Source organism: Cyanistes caeruleus, chromosome Z (assembly GCF_971803275.1).
Source record: "Cyanistes caeruleus chromosome Z, bCyaCae1.hap1.1, whole genome shotgun sequence".
NCBI classification, from domain to species: domain Eukaryota; kingdom Metazoa; phylum Chordata; class Aves; order Passeriformes; family Paridae; genus Cyanistes; species Cyanistes caeruleus.
This window is the reverse complement of record NC_141732.1, coordinates 9,877,765-9,899,516: the sequence shown is the minus strand read 5'-3', so window position 1 is coordinate 9,899,516 and position 21,752 is coordinate 9,877,765. Positions and strand designations below refer to the sequence as shown.

Below are 21,752 nucleotides of genomic sequence, written 5' to 3'. Positions count from 1 at the left end.
CACATGTCTTACAACTTTGAAACTTTTATCATGACTACATATTTGACATGTTTGTTCTGTTTGGTGACATGATGTCTGTTGGAATGAGCATTGTGTGAAATTGTAATGATAATGTAATGAACTTTCTGAGCAAATAGTGTCTCTGCTCTCTACTAGGTTCCTTCCGAAATTTTAAATTACCTAATACCCTGAGGCAATCCTTTCATCTACTAAATCCTTTGTTGAGTTGAGAGAGGCTTGACTGAGAAGTTCAAAATTTGATGTGGCTGAGGAGAGATCATTGAAAGATAGCTGTGATGTGTATTTGCTTTTATTTTGTAAAATAGACTTAAAATAACACCCTGATTTAACTAGTAGGATTGTACAGACTCGTACATAAATACATACATTTAAAAGGAAGTAGATGGGATGTTCTGGGTTGCAGTTTCACTTTAGTTTAGAAATATATATATATATATATATATATATATATATATATCTATAATGTGCATTAAAAAAAAAAAAAACCCTTTTCACTTTTCTAAGTGAAAAACAGGTTGCCTGTGAGATCAAATGTACCCTCCTAAGGCATGCTGCAGCTGGGCAATGGCAAAAAAAAATCAGTAGAAGTAGACTACTGTTGTAGCTTTTTAGATTTATCTAAAATAAATCTAAAAATACTTGAATGGAATGAATAAACTCAGTACTGGCTACAGTTGTGTTTTGTCATATGTTTGGTTATGCCTGCTGTGCAGACAGATTCTGAGTCTTCATTGCTGTAAGATATAGACTAGGTTCAACATGCCAGGGGAAGGAGCTGTGGAAATGCTAAATAGTGTTTAGAAATGTATTGCAGTTGGAACAGGACATGTGCTGCATTTTGAACAAAGCTAAAGTTTATCCCTTAAATCCACATTTGAATACTTGCTCTTATTTAATGCTACTGTTGGCCACTGTATGTCATTCAGTGGTGTTTATCAAAGTTGTCCCAGTCATTGAATTAGGTATTTTGAATCAAAAAAACTCCCTCTTGTCAATATTTTTTGTTAAGGAGAAACTGAACGAAGGTGAAAGTAGAACCTTACTCGTAGTTTGATGTTGCCACTAGATAAGCAGGCTGTTACCCACTTGAGTCCACTAGAAAGAACACTTGAGTTTTGGTTGTGGGAAATGAAGTAGAATGTCTGCATCTTTTGATAACTTATTTTCTTCTGTTATGTAAGAAGTGTAAGTTAAATTGGTGTTAAATCTCATGGATCACTTCAGAAGAGACATATGGAGTGTTTCATACCTCAGCCAGCAGGCAGCATCATAAGAATAAAACTCAGGTTTCAGCACAGAGTTGTTTCATTAAGATTAATTTACCTGGTGTATTACAATATTTAAGATTGATAAAAAGTATAAAAATGTTATTGATGGGTAAGTGGGCACACAGTTAATGAGTATTTCTGTGATAGATGCACTCCCTATCAGAGTTTTCACAATTTGATGGGTGTTTGCACTCTTTTATTCAATAGCATACAAATAAAGGCAAATTGTGGACTTCTGCTACCAAATAAATAGCCTTATTTTGCTATCATAACATTTAACCTGTATGTTGTTATGTTCCAAATAAACTCTATTTGGAAATCATTTTCAAAGACTCTTTTGGTGTACAGAATGTATACATTTTGTTGCTTGTTTGGAAGTCCTGGAATAAACTGAAGCTACATTTATTACATTATGAGATTTTTGGTTTCTTCTGTCAGAAGCGTACATTGGAAAAAGCAATTTTTCTTTGTAACACTGGCAAACAGTTGTGGTCTATCTTCATTATCAGCTTTTTACAGTTTAGTTGACCAAAATCTAATTAGAATGAGGTTGTTAGTCTGTGATTTTTCTGTTTCAAGTTTATTTACTTTGAGTACTAATTGAAGTATCTTTTCTGTTTCTGAAGGTGATTTACAAGCAGTAAACCCAGTTTGTCCATGTTAAAAGTACTTTTTTTTTAAAGGACGGTTATTAATCTGAGAGCTTATTGTAAGAGATGAAGGAAAATACCATCTTTGGACTAAGTTAGTTTATGAGACCCTGGAAATTACACTGGCTTCTGCTGAACTAGAGATGCTTAAAGGCTGTTTCAGTGTTCCAGTCAGAGCCCTATTTTTGCAGAATTTTAAATCCAGACAGTGGCTGCACTAACAATTTACAGTAATGCCAGAGGAGAAATGGCTCCTATTACTTGCAGCAATGGGTGCTAATATTTACAGGTAGTCTGTTGTTAGAGAAGAACCTGTTAATAAAGGGGAAAGAAATCCTAAAGATGTATTAAGTAAGGATAGTGCACATATATAAGAGTTTGTTTACCAAACTCTTTACCAAACTTTTACCGAAAGGGGGTTTTTATTTCATATTTTTGACTCACTGTCCCTTTAAAATAGGTATTTCAGGAGAACTGAGACGTATGTCTCTCTCTTTTCAGAGTATAAAAGAATTTCAGTTTTCTTTATACTTAGAATAATAGCGCAGAATATTTGAGGAAATACGTAATTTGTAAGTGGTTAAATTGATCTGAGCTCAATCCTGCTGATGTTGATACTTCCTGGCTTGTATCAGTAGCAGTTCAGCCTGTTTTATTTAAGTAAAATTCAGGATTCTATATTGCACATTCTCTAATAAATCAATTATCCTAGAGATATGCTTTTTTTTTTGTTCACTGAAGACTCTGGCCTTTCTCATAGGATAAGAAGGATAAAGTCTCAAGATTTGACACGATACGTCATTCCATAGCCGGAATTATAAGGTCTCCAAAATCCATGTTGGGTTCATCATCGGTAAGTAGTACCAATACTGCAGTGTTGTGATATATTCTGTCATTTTTACAGCTTAAATAAGATTTGTTTTTTCTTGAAGCATTATGTATTTCCATCTGAATGGACAAAACTTACATTAAAATGATGTTATATAAACACTGTTCTGATTGATTAGTATACAGGATAATATCGTGGTATAATGGTATGTCAGAACAGCTTGCTACACTTTAGGAGAATCACAGTTTGTATGTTCTTTGCAGTGCCCAGAGTCGTGCTGTATTGTTCAGAATATTCTTCCCAACAAGGCTGATTTTCTTGAAATGCACTGTATGATAATAATCTGTAGTAGGCTAGATGGCTATACTTGTTTTACCAATTGTTGCAATAATTGTATTCCTCATATTTGTTATTAAAAGCTCATATGTATAAGCATATATTGATACTACTGCTGGTACTATTTAAGTAACTTAAGTGTTGTAGATCTTGCTTAAAAGCCCACTAAAAATGGTTGTTGAATATCTCTGAGGTACAGTTAGCTTTTCTTCAAATTCTGTAATTGCTGCACAAATGTCCTTGTTTCTTTTATTTTTGTATTTCCTTTTGTTTGTTTCATATGGAAGTTTGCAAGATCAGTTAAAATCCTTGAGCACCTTAGGGATGTGTCAGATTTTACTTGAAAACCTTCTGTCTTTTTTTTGAAGTGGTGGAACGTGTTATCAGCCATAACCTTCCCAACAGAAAATCCAACCAAAACAACTCAAAAAGCAAGCAAAAGAAAAAAAGAAACCTGAAAGAAGGCTGGACAAAGTTTTTAAAATTGTTTAAAATTGCCATTTGATTCTGATCTTGTCACCTGAATATAAGCTCAAAGTAGCATTCTTGAGAAAACTTAAGAAGCAATGAGTCTTCTATTTTATGCTGCAGGATTGCATCCTAGGACCCATTAAAGGACTCAGCAAAACATATTTAAGCTAGATATTCATATATATAATATTTGGAATGGGTGGAAGAGATAACAATTACATATGTGTAAATATACATGTGTATACAGAGTACAACTGTATATAGTGATGAAGGAATTGGAAAATAAATATGACCACGAGATAAAATTAGGGTAGAAAGGCTTTTCCTGTGAAAAACATGAAAGTTGCATGACATTTGAAAAGTAGCGAGTAAAACCTTGCTAAAATATTGAAATATCCTTGATGTTAAACAAAATCTCCATGTTATTGCAATCTTCATTTTATAAAAGTTCTAGTTGTTGTAAAAAGGTAGCATTTCATAGTAAAAACTGATTAAAATGTGTATATTTCTGTGATCTCTGTTGTTTATGTAGGTGAGACACAGCATTCATCCCTATTTCCATGTAATATAAAAATTGACATCAAAACAAACCAAAAAGCTTCCAAAGACCACAGAAAAAAAACTTACCTAAAACTGCTTCAGAGAAAAATTGGAAGAGAAAAAAAAAATCTCAAGGGGAAGATCAAAATAAAACATTTAGATTAAGTCAGGGAAATTCAATGAAAAGGTCAATTGGTTTAAAGTGTCATTTTAAATAGTCTATGTGCCACACTCTGATTTTCATTCCATGGAAGCTGATGTAAATCTGCCTGTAGATACATGGTAGATAAGATTGGTGAAACCTTGGAATATGTTTGGGAGAAGTGAGATTGGCATTGGTTCATTTGAGTCAGAAAATAGAATATGAGTAACAAGTGCAATCTTTGTTTCCTATCACTTAAATGACAACTAAATGACTTCAGAGTTAGAATATATAAACTAATATATACTAATATAGCTAATTTTCAGTTTTTCTTTTTATTTTGATTTTGTGATTTTGTGTGTTAGAAAAGCTGACCATATGTATACAGCTGAAATTTGCATCACAAGTTAGTACTTAGTTATTAAATGTGGTCAGCTGTTTCCTGTTGACAGCTATATAACCGTGCTTAATTGCTAAATATATAAACTGGTAGTTAAAACTTATTATCCATCAACAAAATATTCAAAGTGATTATTGAATGTGTATTATAAAGTAATATTAACATCTGTTAGAAAATTATTATTTTTTTTAAACAGACCAGTACAAAAAGAGATCTCAAAGCAGATTTGGAAATGGACCTCTTATATAGTCTAGTCTAAAATGTGAGCTTACCTACCTGTTTTCAAATTATTTAAGTATTTAAAGTTTTTAAAGTATTTCTAAGTATTTAATTTTTAAACATATTAAAACTTTGGAAATGGATCTAGGTATCTAGGTTTAAATATGGTGCTATATTAAAAACATTGTCCAGTATTTTTAATTGGTGGGATAAATTGAATTGTGTTTGTATAAATTAGAGAGGATTAATTTTTTGTAAAAAAAATATGAAAAAAAGTCATAGGGAAATCGTGCCATTCTAAGAGGCAGTAGATTTTGTGTGTTGACACTGAAATTCTATATATGCTCTTAGAATGCAAAGATAAGAAGTAATACAGGCAAAAAGTGTAGTTTGTAAAGAAAGAAACAAGGCTAAGGATTGAGGTAGTTTTTCTTGGATGAAATGCAAGCCAATTGTCTATAACAGCAAGAGATGGAAGTTTAATCAAATGAGGAGAGGAAACACAACAGTGAGGGTAGCTTTCATGTACCTGTAATGAAATGTTGGGAATAATCTGAATGAAAAGTCTGAACAAATTGCATCATGAATGCCAGCTTCTGCCTCCTGCATATTTTTTTTGGTATGAGACATTTGAGCTTGGCGCAAACATCTGCTTTCATTTATAAGATTTTTTTTTTCAATTGTTTATAGGATAATAGGTGGAATTAATGCTTGTTTCAGATGGTGTATTATTAGCATGTGGGAATGAGCCAGGTATGTGGAGACAGAATATTCCATAGGGTATTGTCTCAAATTATCAACCTAAATTTATTGCTTTACATTCTCGTTTGTGTCAGTGCTAATCTGTTACACTGTGAGAGAAAAACACCTTGAGAAAACGTTTTGTTTGCTCAAAGATGAAAAATAAGGGACTACTGAAAATTTGCATTCAGAATATATACAAAAAAAAATACTGAGCATGCTGTTAGTGTAATAAAATATCATCATAAAATATTATTATTTTTATTTAATTGGTAGTGCAAGTGCAGGAATAATATACAATGTTTTGAAGTCAGAAATAACACACTGCTGTTTGCTCAGTTTTTCTCTTGAAATAAGGGAAGCAGCTGGGAATGCTTCCTTTTACTATTGGAGAAGAGCATATGTTTTAATGAATTGTTAAACAGAGAGCAAGGGGTTCAATATAAGGAAACGGGACAGTAATAGATCCATGAGGACCATGATGAAGTACATAAGGCCGTTTCCTTGTAGAAGAAAAAGCATGATTAAATAAGGAAACACCCCCAGCCCCACACAATAATCCATGACTAAAATATGGCAATAAATGGAAATATTGAGGGGAAAAAAGAGGCAGAAAAAAAGGCAGGGAGGGAGGGAGAGTTGAAATTTGCAGTATGAGTTCCTTTCTGCACAATTTGGTTAATTATTGTTACCTTCCACCCAAATTAACAACAAAAATCCTAGAAACAGTATTTCTTCCTTTAGACTGTTGAATCATTGAGTGTTTCTGTAAGTGTACATACAAATGAACAAGAAATCCATCCCCCAAATGAGATTGTAAAACATTAAGGCCTGGAATATAAACTTTTCATATTAACTTGCTGGCTGATATTTAAGTATAATTTAAAGAAAAGAGGTGGAAATTCCATTTTGTGCAGGTAGCTTTTTTTTTTCCTTCTCTATTTTCCTCAAAGACTAATCTATCATCTAATTCTAAATATAAAATGCAGTAGAAATACTAGTACTGAGTAAACTGAGTTGAAATCAATATTGAAGTAGATATATATCCTGCATTGCTCCTGTTCTTTCTGGGCTTTCAGCCATGTTTTATTCTATAGCCAGTAAGGGTCAATATTGTATCATAGAGAAAATATGTTGGAATCAGAAGATTTGTTCATGAAAATAATGCAATTTTAATAACACTCAAGACAAGAATAATTGCCACTTAATTCATCAGAAAAACCACCTTGATATGATAAAAAGTAAAGGTAAGGTAAAGTGAAAGACAAGCAACAGAGAAAACTTTGTGGAATTTCCACTGTTTCTTTCTAATAAGTAATACTTCAGTCAAATTTCAAAGAGAGGGAATAGACAACACCATAGTTATCTATGTCTGAAATGCTCTGTTTTACTTCCATAAGCTCTTTCTCTGTCATAAAGGCTCTTAAGATGTTTTGTTTTGGGATTTCATCCTGATTGTCTGAATGATGCCTCAGCCTGCACCCAGTTTGTACATAAGCGGATGTTACAATCTGGTGGCTTCCTTTTTAAGATATAAAATAAATTGTGTGTCAGGTTGTTTGGGTTTTTTTTAACTTTCTTTTACAAAGACCATGAAGTAGATCAGTAACCCTGTATTGTCCTTTTATCCTTAGGAACATTCCCTCTCAATTAGAAATAGTCTCCAGTGTTAAAGGGTTTGCTGCTCTGTACGTAACAGAGATCTAGGTTTTCTTTCAATTCAAGCTCAGCATCTTTGAACAATAAATGTTCAAGTAAATAACATTGTCTAACATTTTGAAAGCTTTTCTTCCTTTTAGGACTTTGTGAAAGAAAATGACATAACATCATTTAACAGTGATGTTAAACATTTAACATGTTTAACAGTGGTGGACAGCTTTCATCTAGGATGTTTTTAACTGCTGATGAAATTTAAAGAAATTACAACCTTTTTGGCCAATAAATATCTCTGCTTTTTAGCAGCTCACTGTGCTGATAAATACATAATGGAATGTATTGGAGTACAGCTTTTGCCTCTAAAAACTGTGCAATTTGTATTCAAGCTGTAGTTATTTTTTACATAGTCCTTCTTGTCTCTGACTCTATTACAGGGCACACTCACTCTTTCTAGTGATGAGCCTGTTGGTTATAGTCCTTGTTTCAGATCTCAGGTCTGAAATTCTTGATGAGAATTTTGTCGATGATGGTACTCCGTGTGTCTTTTGATGACTGAGAACACAAGGGTCTGTTGGGTTTCTAAGCATGTTCTCCAGTTTTCCCTCAAGATCCTGAATTAAACTAGTCCTTTGAGGTCTAACTTAGGCAACCAGAAGCCAACCAACAAAGACATATTTTAATAGCTAAAAATATATGCAAGTGCTAAAGAATTGCAGATACTTGGAAACAAGAATTTCTGTATGTATGAATTTCCCATTCCTGGGTCTGCTCATTTCCACTCTGAGAGTCTGAGACCATTCCTAGTATTTTTTCAACAAGGCGAGGCATTGCAATCTAAGTATCTTCTGAGGAAAACCTAAAATGTACAGATGGCCTCCAAAATGGCATTTTATCAGGGCAGAACAATAGCAGAGATTAATTCAGAATGGTGTGCTTTGCTTCCATTTATTTGATTGTCCTTCACTGAGATGCAAATCTCCATGCTGTTACCTAGGTGCAGTTCAGGAGGCTGCAGAGCATTCACATACCTGTTCTACTCACAGTGTGCACTGTGTTATGTTATTCAGAGTTTTACCACTCTAACTGTGAGAATTTCTATGAGCTCTGCCAATGTTTTTGAATTATGTGCAGTGTAAATAAGGGCTTGCCTTCCTACCCATAACAAATCTGAAGTGGTCAGTGAAAAAATATAGTTTACTTCAGTGTTTTCTTAAATAATGTAGGCATGTTAAAATTAATGTGTGAAATCATAGATTAAAACTCATTGATTGCTTCTTACAGCTAGTAGCTTCCATTTGCAGCCAATTCCATGTAGTGAAAATAATTCCTTACAATCATTGTGTCTTCACAAACTCTTATCATAGAGTTCATAAGAATACTACACCCAGGTGTGTATTCTGCACTGCATAGTACATGTTAGGAAAAAAATTCTCATAATTATTAATTGATTTGGGGTGCAATTGATAAATTCTGTGAAAACAATTTATCAAATTCAAGTGCTTTGTATGAGTCAATTTATTATGGTTTTGTGTCTGAGATGTTTCTGTTTGGATGAGAAATGATTGATTTTCAGTCTTTAATAGCGTGTCAGAATATATGAGAAAGAGTTGGTCAGTATGGCTTACAAAAAATAGCAAGCCAGATAAAAAATATTATGGTTTTATTAATGATTTCTTTACTTCTGTTTTTGATATATTGCTTTTTCAGGTAAACAAAAAAAAAAGGTGATCAATATGGTTTTGTGGAAGTATATGAGCTGTATAACCAGAAGTTATTGTTGTTTGTGATATTTTTCATGTACAAGTAAACTCTAAATGAATACTGTTATAGTAATATTTCTCTTCAATATTTTTCCCAAGTTCTTTGATGTAATCTCAACCACTGAGAAACCATTGGCTGAGCAAGACTGGTATCATGGTGCAATTCCAAGAATAGAAGCCCAGGAGCTGTTAAAACAGCAAGGAGACTTCTTGGTGCGAGAGAGCCACGGGAAACCTGGTGAATATGTCCTTTCTGTGTTTTCAGATGGACAACGGAGACACTTTATCATACAATATGCTGATGTACGTCTCTGATATAGTACTGAATATTCAATTTAGGATCTACATAGTTTACTGTAGCAAATGATTTAGCATTTATGTGAAAGCATTAAAGCTGTTGGAAGCATTTCCATCAGTGCTGGAAACAGGGGTAAAGGTAATTTTGGGAAACAAAGGAAAAGTATGAAGTATCAAGTTATAAGATACTGATCTTTTATGCAGAAAAGCCAAGATATTTCTGTAAATGTTTTGGAATCTGGAAGTTGTTACTCTTTTTTTATGCATGTATGTTTGGTTATTGGTTATTTGGTTACCCATTTTCATAGTTGGTGCACGTTAGTCTACCTCTAGTTCAGACATTAAAGATTCCACTGCATCTTACTGAAAAATGGAAACATCCATGCAGAAGAAAGTAATCTCTGTTGGTTTTTATACATATGGGAATTGAAGTCCATGTTGCCCTTGAGATGCTTATTTTCTTTTTAGTCCTGTGGTTATTGTTTTGTTCAGTATAACACAAATATTTATGAATGTCACACAGTATATATGCTTCTAAGGACCAGAATTGAACCCTTTGTTGCTATGAGGAAAAATTGATGACTTAATGAACAATATATTAATTATTAATCTACCTTTATATAGTGTATTTATTTTTATTTTTCTTAATGCATTGGTTAGTTTTTTTAATTTCTGTATTTTTTTATACTTTGAAGAATTTTAAACTTATTCAAAATGTAGCAGTTCCTGTAACATTGCTAGAAATTTTTCTTGAAGCATGAAATTGCACCAAATCATTCTCAGTTTCGATTCAGTATGCTGTCTCTTCAGTCTCTTGTAATAAAGTTTCCCACATGCATAAATTTGAGAATTTAATCTCATAATGATATTACACTGAGGGAATATCTTTTTCTGAATTCCCAGATGATGCAGCATGCCAGGAGTAACTCAATATTGTGTTCCTGGTTTATTTCCTTTTAATGAGAAACAGTGATATTTTTCAAACTTCAGAGAGGTTGTAATGCTTCTCTAGGATTATTGATTATAGACACTTGTCATACTGCAGTGTTCATTAGTTCTCATTAGAATTTTTCTTGTAGGAATGAGCACACAGTCAGTGTTTTATTTTATTTTGATTTTATGACCTTAAAGTATTTTGATGCATCAGAGTGCTAAATGAAGAAATAAATAGCAGTAAAATCACCTGTACCTAGAGTCTTGCAAGATGCTTGGTGCTCCTCAATCTGACTTAGCAGAAATAAGTGCACGTTATATACGTGGTGTAACTGAAATGATTTGTGCAAATTATTGTGTGTGGCAAGTAGATCTTCAAATAGATTGTACTTCCAAGTCCAAGTTCCAAGTATTACTTTGGTGCCTACCTGTAAGCTGATTCTTCTTTTGTGTGTGTGTGTGTGAAAGAGTTTTCCACTAAAACAAAACAAGCTATCTTTCTCGCCATAATTTTGTACTTTCTCTTACGCTTTGTAAGACTGATACAGTTTAATGTTGCATAGATTGGACGGTCCCAGCATTGTCAAGTCCAGATATCTATCTGCTTGTACATTTAGTAATAGAGCATTATATTCATCTGCTCTTAGGATTAATTTGTGGTAGATTTTGTGTCAACCATAGAATGTAACCCTTGCATTTCCTTAAAGATGTTCAATACTCTGTATTCATTCCTGTGGGGTGAATTTTCTGAGAATGAGAAAAAGCTTATTAAGCTCTAGAAAGTAGATGCTGGGAGTGTTATTTACTTGTGAACATTTTTGTAGGCAAGTGCAAGGAGAGTTTAGTACAAACGATTTGTTTGTTGGTTTACATTGGTGTGAACAATGTGGAACTGGGTCTTTGGTCAAACCACACTCATGGGTCATTGACAGGTCTCCATTATTTTCTTCTGAATCAAGTACTGATGGTTAGAGTAGGACATTTGTTTTAACAGCAATCCTTTTGTTGTATAAATGTTCTGTCTCTGGTTTTACAATTATTTTAAAGGCTAATCTTAATACAACTATTTGTGTGATAAATTAATTCATCATTCAGCTTTAAGCATCAAAATTCACTGCTGCCTTTCAGAGGTACTATTGTTTTCATTTTCTGCTTATTTGAGGCTGTGCCATTTAAAAAATTTTAGTGATATTAGTAAGGATCAGGATTGGGTGTAAATGTACAGAATCAAAGGACACTGCCTGCTCTGAAGGTTTTACATAAATAACAGCAGATGGGCACGTGGCCGGATCTGGAATTAGGAAATAATAGGCAGTAGTGGTGGTTGTGCTGAGGAGACTCTTGGGACAGTTGGATCAACAGCACAGAAGTATGAAGGAGCTTATTTGAAAGGAGTGGGAGCTAGAGTTAACGGTCAAACAAAGCTGAGTCACTATTTAATAAACAACAAAGTGTTTAGATTATGGAAATATTTTTATGATGGAGAAATGTGAAAGTTTTAAACAGCTGACATGACCCAACTCTCTTTACCAACAGCAATGACTATGTTTCAGGTAGTTAATGCTTTAACCCTTAAGGAAAATAATGAATTTAGGAAACACTGTGCAAGGATATCAGTCCTGGGGGCTAGAAACAATGCCTGCCAGTGGAAGAGGTGTTCATTGCCCAGTTGTGTAAATGAATTTGAATCACCATCTGTACTCTGAGTTTTTTTTAAATTGCAATACTTGTTCATTGTTGCATTGTCAGACTGGCTTATGGCAATTAGTGCCTTGTGGGAAAAGCCATCTAACTGTAGATGCTGAGTCTTATTAAAGCAGGAGACTTTATCATGTTTCACAATCAAACGCAGGGTCCTGCCCAACTTCTCTTAGAAGCCTGTGTATGACCTGTGTTTGTCTTTAGACTCTCCTGATAAATACTCTTTATTAAAGATCAATCATGCATCCTGTACTCTATGCCAGGATTTGCTAATTTTAGGGGACAAAAAATGAAAGAAGATGAGATTAGGATAGTATTGTGTATCTCCTGTTTATTTTATCTCTTGTTGTATTTTATCATATAGATTTTTTAGTTTGCTTGCCATAATTTTTAGAAATAATTCAGAAGTTGATGTTGTTTTTTCTGGTTTAGAATATTTTTATTTCCCTCTGTAATAGTTTTGATTTTAACTGTCCTATCTATTTAAATTAGGAGTTTAAATAGCTATTTTATCATACTGCCTTAAATGACTGAGGCAGTAATTTTGCATTTATTAATTTATCATTTTCCTAATTATCATCCCAGTTAAGTTAGTATAAATGCTATTCAATAGGTTAGAAAAAGAATTTAAAATGGTTCTATAAAAGTGTACATTTTTTTCTGTGTTGTTACTAGTGAAGGAAGTTTGTGAAGCACTTTTGCAGTGTCTTGTTTGAACTATTTCTTATAGAGAAATAAATTTTTCCTTTTGCCTCCAAACAGAATCAATATCGTTTTGAAGGAACTGGGTTTCCAACTATTCCTCAGCTCATAGAACATCATTACACAACAAAGCAAGTTATTACAAAGAAGTCAGGTGTTGTTCTGCTTAATCCCGTTGTTAAGGTAATGCATACATTCCAGAACATTTATGTAACTGACAATCATTTTGGGGTCTTCCTGTTATTGTTCAAGTAAGTTCTTATGGAACTTCTCAGAAGACTTTTCATTTTTGTTCATTTTGTGACTCTGTTCCTGTTCTCTTTCAAACTCCTCACCTCTGTGTAATACATTCACTTAAATCAACTCTCCATCCTGATTCTCATTATGAATTTTTGCTATTTTGAAAGAATGGTATTCAACTTCTTATGAAGTATCCTTGCACTTTTCTTTTTGGTTTCACTTTTCTTTTGGATTTCCCTGCTAGGTAATTCAGAGTAGTAGTTCAAAAAAAGTTCACTGCCCTTCCTTCTATAAAGGAAAAAAATTCTTTTATATAATGAAGAAGGTCTCACGAAATTTGGAAGACTTAAGACAACTCCATTTTGTCTCTGGTTTATATCGCACAAGTAAGTTAGACACAAGAAAAGGTACTGATATTCCATGATCAATGAAAATTTAAAACAATAATTCACTTTTTAATCAGGAAGCTATTGCAGAAAGTCTTTCAGGATGGAAATAAAAAAGGCTAAGTATTGAACTGTATCAGTGTTTTAAGAGTCTCCTTGACTTCTTCCAGCAGTTTTGCAGTTAGTGTCTGTCTAGTTGGTATTTCATTCATAAGCCAACTTCACTTATATATTTGCCTTTTCAGGTAAGCCTTTTGTTCTTGATATAGTTATTTCTTCAAGATTGGTTTCATGTGTTCAACAAAATTTTAGGAAGTGTGCCAGTTTATATTTCACATTTGTTACCTGCTCCGGGGTCCTAGTTCTTTCCTGCTAATAATCCTAAGAAAGTCAAGCATGTTCTTTTCTCAAAATTGCACTTAATCTGCACTTATCTGTTCTATATAATTTTAAAATTTTAAGAATGGGACACTAGAAAGACACATTTTGTGTTAATGTCTTGCTGATTACCAAACTGATGCTTCATTGAACATAAATTATTGCTTAAATTCATTGTAGATCACATGAGAAGGCATAGGACATTACTTCTGATGTGTGGATAATTCTTTCTGATATAAATTATTTAGTCAAGCTCAAAATGAAATATTTTTAAATTTGTTTGCAAAATTCTCTATAATACCGTGTTTGTTTTAAATATGTAATGCTTTTTCTTTGTCCTGACTGTACATTCTATGAAAGCAGCCCCGTTGTAGCAAATGTAAAATGAGTGTCGTATCTTATCACATAATCTTAATTTACTGTCTGTTAAACTGGAACGCATAATCTGTAAAACAGCATCTCTCCATTCTCTGTTGCTTACTTTGAAGATGGTTTCTTATTCTTGCCTTTTTTGTTTCATTTTATATATTTTTTTCATAAAGTTAAGTTTTTATTTTTCCATAGTCTTGTGTAACTATGGCCAAATAATTTTTCTAGTACCTGTTTTATAGAGGAAACATATTCCTAAATGGCATTCCTGGTCATTTCACCATTACCGCTCCGGCAGCAGCAGGGAATTCCCCCCACAAGCATCAGCTCCGACCCTTCTCTGAAGCGGAGAGCGAAAGAGGGAGCTCACAGCTGCCCCAGCCCCATTTATTTCCCAGCTCAGTTCTCACAGTATCTCTGCCCCTCTAAGAGAAACTCTCAGATAAGAGAGTAGCCAGCCACACCCTTCCCGGGACAACTTCTTTTGTCTCTCCCAAGTACCCGGTCATTATTGTCTCCTAGCAACAAAAAAAAAGAGAAAGAAAACGAAAGGAAAAACCCTAACCTCCAATAGGCCTGTTTTAATTCTTTTCAGGGGGAAAATGGAGTGGGTCCACTCCTCTCTGGGCTTGTTTGAGTTAGTATCAATTTATATATTAAGTTAGTATAAGCTTAGTATTAATTAAAAATTAGTGGAAATAATTGTATTTCCTCTAGGATTGTGCAAGTTGGTAGTTGATCTGAGCTGTAGTGCACAACTTCTTCAGCTGTTCAGGTTTTTCAAAAGTTATGCAAGTAATCGGCATCTATCCATGAAATCCACAGGCTGCATCTATTTTTTCATGATGAGACCTTGTCTCATCAGTCTTAATGTTCAAGAGTATTTCCTGTAGGGTTAGAAAACCTTTTTACTTCCATTCTGATATGTTACGTGAAGTAATGGAAAGGGTGACTGTTAGAACTAAGAGAAGTATTGAGTGACAGGAAATAGGTTGTATAGGATTTTTTAAATATATATATTACATAGATTGCATATAGACGTTCATGAATTTATGAAATAGGATGACAGTTTCTATAGCTGCTAATATTTGCTGTAAACTAAACCAAATAAATAGTATATTTAGTGCTTCCTGACCAGCAGCTTGAGCCAAATAAGGCAGTGTTCAAAAAGGTGTTAGCTACATAATTTGAATTTCTTTAGAGCAGCTGTTCTCAAAAATATTTAAATTGTTTTGATTTGAGCTATAATTTTATGGTGGCTTTGGTTGTCCCATCTGATAAAAATTCTTCGCTGTATTCTGAGGAAGTACTTCAGAATGACGCAAGAGTGTAGTTAGCTTTCCTTTTTCATTTGCATGGAGCTCTGGCTTTCACGTGGGAAAGTGGAGACACTTTAAGTGGTTTTCAGAAGTAGCATGTACACTCTGACACCTAGTGTTGGGGGTATTTCATGCATCATGTGCTGTTACCAAGATATCTTTAATCAGTTCCTTAAGGTTCATTTGACATCTCTAAAGACTGTTTTTGCTTTGTTCACATCACAGCTGCAGAGCTGTTGTTGTCATTTCATGTAATCTTTTTATGCAAATTGCTGTCCCTGTAATAACCTATTTAGAAATTGAAAGTTAAATACCACAAACTTAACAGCCAAAAAAAAAAGCAAGTTATGCTTTTTGGTTTTATTTTGCTTTCCTTCTTTCCCAGTCATTCTTCCTCCTTTTTTATATTAGTAAAATTAGTGTTCACCTTCTGTGGCGTTGCCCTTGAAAGGAACAGGTTTAATTGTGTCACAAAAGGCCTGTCCCATGTTCCATTTCATGCAGAATGAATTGCCTGCTTGGAATTTTAATGATTCTGTAATAATAGAATTTAAATTAGAAAAACTGAGGGCAATAAAAAGATAAGTGCAAGTAAGTTCTTTAATGGAAAGTGTCTCATATTTATTTATAATCTTCAAGAAAAAAAATGCAGATTATGTTCTTCAGGTTGTTACTGATGGGCTGACTGGTATGTACGGTCCCTGAGTAACTCGGAGTGCATCCAAGGATTTTATTAATAAAAATGCACTGGATGTAGTTTAACTTTCTAATATCTTTGACCTCCTGTTTTGGAGGTTTTTACATTTCTTGAAATGTATTTATTTTTTTCTTACCTTTTTAGAGATTACAAAACCTGTATTAAGTTGTGAGTGTGCTTCAGTTTGACTACTAGAAAACAGAATCGTCAAAAAAATAAGGAATACAATTTTGATTTAAGTGTACCTGATCTAAAGTTTTCACTTGGATCATAAATACACATTTGAAGCAAGTCTACCCAGGGTACACTCATGGGAGGGAGTTCAGTTTTCAGGACCAGAAAAGATCTAGCCTGAAATAATGATTTTCCCCTAAATACACGTTTCAGATTCTGAGCACCAGTTGATTCACTCTGGAGATCTGCTACTATTTCACTAGTGCTGAAATAGTCACGGTATATGGATGCTCTGTAGTTAATTCAAATTCTGGGCTTATGGAACAAAACTACTTTGTCAGATGAGTTAGGCCATGTCTTCATTACTAGTAACCTTCATTTAAAAGTTCTGGATCTATTTTTATGTGACAAAGAAGCCTGTGATACGGTCTGATATGTTTTGTGAACATGGGAAAATGATGGATCATAAATGATGAGATGAAAGAAAAGCGCTGTAAGAAAAAAGAACAGGTATTTCATATTAGTGTTTCTAATGCTGATAAATAAGTTTGCAAATGATGTGAGCATTCTCTACAGATCTGATGCTGTCTTACAGGTATGTATGTATTGATGAGTTAGACACGGAAAGAATTCTAAAGAGGTATAAATTTAAGTTTAAAAAATTTTCTTCATGAAAATCAATTTGTAAAAATGATGCTACATGATGCTTATTTTTTGCTGGTGGGTTTTCTGGGGGGTAGGGTGTGTTTTATCTTGGCAAAGCAAGCTGTGGTTCACTGTTGCAGACAACACATGTGCTCAAAGTACAGGTAGTGTGTGCCCCTCATGCCAGCAAAGCACACAATGAGGAACTGAAGGAGGCTGCTGAGCAGTCTCAGTTTCAGGGAAGTGCTTTTATGCCTGCTGGGAGATACTCGATAGAAACAAGGAGACTTACAAAGGCCAAGTTTATCACAAAGTAATGCTGTCAAGTAATTACAGATGCTCATCTCATGGCTGGAGACAGTTAAGATGCTTCTGAGGGAAGCAGTGGCAGTAATGGTGCTGCCTGTGGGGAAGAGCATCTTAAGTCTGTTTGACCTGAGGACAACTCTTGAGGAGCAGAAATCTGAAGGGCAGAAGCACCGTGTAGCAGGGAGTGATGCAGTTCTTGCAGCTTTACCTTGGCTAGATTTATCACTCCAAAGAGGATTTCTATGGCACCCTGGATTACCTGCGTGATACCCACCCATTTGGCCAGGAATTCTGTAGGAATGCCAAGAAGCACCTGGTGGTTGTGGTCTTTGGGTGTTGGTTTTTGGCCAAAAGCTGCCATTCTCACGGGTGTGGTTGGAGTCTAATACATGCATTTTTAAATGTTGAAATATATCTTCCATTTTCTTTAAGGAAATTTAATTCACCATTAAAAGTGAGTGTTTATAATATTTAAAAGACATACTTGCAGGAAATGTATTTATTGAATATGCATGAAATGAAACAATAGCCTGCAGCTATTGACATTTGAGAGCAGAGTTTCGTGTCTTAATATTAGAGATGCATTTCAGTTACATTCTTATTTCTTCAGAATTTGGAGAAGTGTCACAGAATTTGCTTTTAATGTTTTTTTAGTCGAGATTATTACAATATTTCTGTGAGGAAACAAAAGGAATGCATCATCCTTAATGGTGGCCTGTACTTGTCAAGGCATGTCATCCTGTAGAGAAAAGGGAAAAGAGAGAGTAATTTGCTCTTTATGCTAACAAAGTACTGAACCAAATTTATGTATAATTTCAGGTATATTGACTACTTTCAAAATTGAAAGAATTTATTTTCTCAAAAAATCTCATTAAAATGCATTGTAATAATGGAGGCAGATAAGGCTACCTGAACAAAGAGTAGTAAGGATTGTTTTATATTCAGTGATGAAAGTTTTCTGTAGGTTTTTTTGTGTTTTTTTTTCTTTTTGGAGGCCATGGCAATTAAACATCTGCTCTGTTGAATGTTTCTGGTTCAGTCTTGTTTTTCTGGTATTTTTTTCCATCATCAAGTTCAGATTAAAACTGAAAGATAACACTCCTGAAGGGTGTAAGCGCTATGCTTAAACATAGAAAAAAATGTATTTTATCAAGTATATGAATTTAATTTTAACAAACACAATGCAATTTTTGACCAATCTCACAAAGAAAAATCTCTGTCCTTGAAATTTTAAATGGAAACCTTGGCAACATGTGCATTCCCACTTTCTGTACAACTTTCATATAAAAAAATTACAGAATGCCATATTCCTGTGTGGAGTGCAAATTGAACAAAATTAGTTATTTCAAACACAACTGAAACATAGGAAGTAGAAAAAAAACCTAAAATTTATGAAGCAAGAGATAGAAGCAAGCCATTCATTCTTACAAAAAATGAAAAGGTATGTTGTAAGGAAGGGGTAAAAATTATTAAATGAAAGATTTTATAGAAAGTTTTTTGGTAACTGATAGCCAAGAGAATAAACTACTTCAATTAAAGCATCCTTCATAAAAGATTATTTAGATTTACTAGATTTTATTGCTGATAATTTGTATATAATTGTGAAAATCAAAGGATTGATTGTGTTCTGTAATATTCTGGGTTTAAGTTGTGCCTTATGGAGCACTTGTAAAAAGTGGGGCTTTGTGCTCTGGCTTTTCATTGTCTTTATCAGAAGCTTCATAACCAGATGTTAATACAGCACAATAAAAAAATTTACTAGAATTGTATGTGATTGCAGCAGATTTTGGTTTTTTATGGACTTTGACTTCTTCCCCATATTTGGAATTCAAACATTCCCTAATAATTATTTTGTATAAGACTGTGAGTTGTAAACTTCTTGTAGTCCTCTGATTATATTCTTCTTCCTGTTTTCACTAGTGCAGTCAGGATGACTTTGATGCAAATAATGCTTTGAGTTTTCAGTATTTTCATAGTATGTGGCTGACAAGCATATAACCTTTCTTTAATGTGTGGTCTAATGGGTCAAAAAACAGTGTAGATTAAGAATAGGAATGAATGTCTCTGCTCTTAAGTTCCTTTGTAGAGTTGCAGTTGTGCACAGTGGGGTACTGTGAAGTAGCTTGTGGTTGCTTAAGTATTTTGGTCTCCACCAATTTAAGTGGAACAAAATGTTAAAAAGAAGTGAGATGGCATTTCAGCTGTGAAGGAAAAAGGATACGCACAAAAGGAGCCACAGGGTAAGAACCGTACATTTTCTTAAATCAGGTTTATGTATCTAATGTATGTAATAGTGTCTGAATTCTCCAGAAGATTTGTTTATATAAGTGTTGATTAAGGATTAATTCAGGGGTGAGAATACGGGATTCAGGATTCCTTATTTGCAAGGTAAATACTGTAGTGCATGGGTATTGAGGGCATTGAGGGTACTGCGTGGATTTCGTCATCTGTTCTTAATGAAGTAAACACTATTACCAATTCTGTCCTTTCTGTCACTTGGATTTCTTCCTAGTAGAGTTGCCAGTGATTTACATAGCATATTACTAAAATCAAGATCACCCCCAGAGCATGGTGATCAGTGGTACAAAGTCTAATTGGAGGCCAGTAACTACTGCTGTACGCCCAGGGTCAGCACTATGTCCAATCCTTCCTTCATCCACGTCTTCATTAACAAGCTGGGTAATGGAGCATGAACAGTTTTACTGGTTCACTCAGTTTACTCAAAGTTCAGTTTACTCAAAGGTGAGACCTTTGAGGAGGGATTGATACACCAGAGGGTCAAGCTGTCACCCAGAGGGACCTGGACAGGCTGGAGAAGGGGTTTGACACGAGCCTCATGCAGATCAGCACAGGGAAGAGCAGTTCTGCAACTGGGGGAGCACAGATCCAGGCACCACAACGTGGTAGACATAGATGTTTTTCCCTTATCTCTTGTGCTCATATTTTAAATTGAAAATATTAATAGTTAATTGTAGGCCAGTTTATTCAAAAATAATTTCGACACAGCGAGGAGGGCACTTCATAATTAATTCTCAGAGTTTTGAATTTTAGAAACAGATGCAAAAGATGCAGTAAGGTGTAACTAAGCCAAACATAACTGAGCATTCACTTATTTTATGATAGGGTGGGGGAGAGAATCAGAAGGGCAAAATCTACAGAAGTCATAAGTTGAGATACAGACAGTTTAATAGGTAAAAAAAAAAGCTGTGCACATCAAAAAAGCAAAACAAGGAATGAATTGACTGCTTCCCATTGCTGGACAGATATTCAGCCATTTCCAAGAGAGCGGAGCTCCACCGCATGTAACAGCAACTTGGGAAGAAAGATGCCTTCACTCCAGACATCTTCCCCCTTCCTTCTTTTTGCCCAGCTTTATATGCTAAGCATGATGCTGTATGGAAAAGGATATCCCTTTGGTCAGTTTGGGGCCAGTTGTTTTGACTGTGTACCCTCTCAGCTATTTTGCAGCTGCTAGAATAGGTGGTGAATTCTTCAAAACATTCATGTTCACTGTTTACATTTCATGTTTAATTTTAGAGAAGAAGGTGCACACATGCATGCCATAAAGATTGCATCATGTGTGATCATCTTTATCAAAAGAATAATTTAACATGTAAAACCAAAATAAAACCCCATACTAGTTTCTGTGAACAAAATTACCCTGGCCAGAACCAGCAGAGCAATAAAGAGTAGATTGCTACAGACCACACAGGAAAAAATTGTCACTAATACAGGAGAAAAAAGATGGCTGAAGACAGAATTCAGAAGAATACTAAAGTAATACTAGAATCTGCTAATATCTAGCAGAGCCATTTGGTATGTGTGCTGCTTCCCTTTGTGTGTCCTTCATTGATTGGCCTTTTTTTCTGCTGCTGAAGAGTTTTTCCAGTGCTTTTGCTATCTGAATAATAGCAATGAATATGAATGGTATGTGAGAAACAGCAATATCTTGTTAAAGAGTGGTATGTATCTGATGTAAAAAACCTGGTGCAGCATGCTTCTTTTAAACTTTTGGCATCTGTGTAATCTTGTATGACTTCTGATTCAAAGTCAACATCTGTCTTGCTTGGAATGCAGGCCGAGCTCATTGGTACACTGAAATCTTGTAAATAAAGTTTCCTTTCTGTGTGGCTTTGCCTTTTTCCGGCACTCTCACAGTCACAAACTAGCTAATACAGCAGATTATTTGAAATTTTGAGAGGTTATTTCTGTTTCTATTCAGTGGTTTTAACATGTTATCTGAAGACTATGAAAGACAGTGCAAGATGAACAGGTGTGGCTATAAAAGCATAGGATGAAGGATCTTGGGGTTTTGCTTTGAAGAAAATAGTAATTGGTGGAAGCTCTAATGTGGAACTGTAGTACTCTGAAAGGTATTGCATTCTGACCACTGTAACTTAGACATTAGTTCTGAGGGATGAATTAAGTGTTTCTCTTCCTGGGGTAACAAAATCATGTAACTGGAAACAACTGGATATTTTTGAAGTTAAATCAAGATGGAACTAGGTATGTGGCTAAGTATCTTACATAATTTAAGGATACTTTCTTGGAGATTTTTACAAGCACCTG

General features: G+C 34.4%; 1 protein-coding gene across 10 annotated transcripts in view; it reads left to right on the top strand.

Annotated features, from left to right (window-relative positions):
* The window catches only part of FER (FER tyrosine kinase), a 157,754-nt gene that overhangs the window by 74,798 nt on the left and 61,204 nt on the right, over positions 1–21,752 (top strand). For all 10 annotated transcript variants that reach the window (XR_015280685.1, XM_086868392.1, XM_086868395.1 and 7 more), the window contains 3 exons: positions 2,700–2,792; positions 9,133–9,336; positions 12,727–12,849. Coding sequence is in view for 9 of the 10 variants with exons in the window: in XM_086868392.1 (XP_086724518.1) it covers positions 2,700–2,792; positions 9,133–9,336; positions 12,727–12,849 (420 nt within the window). In the remaining variant the exon portion in view is untranslated. The remainder of the gene's footprint in view (positions 1–2,699; positions 2,793–9,132; positions 9,337–12,726; positions 12,850–21,752) is intronic.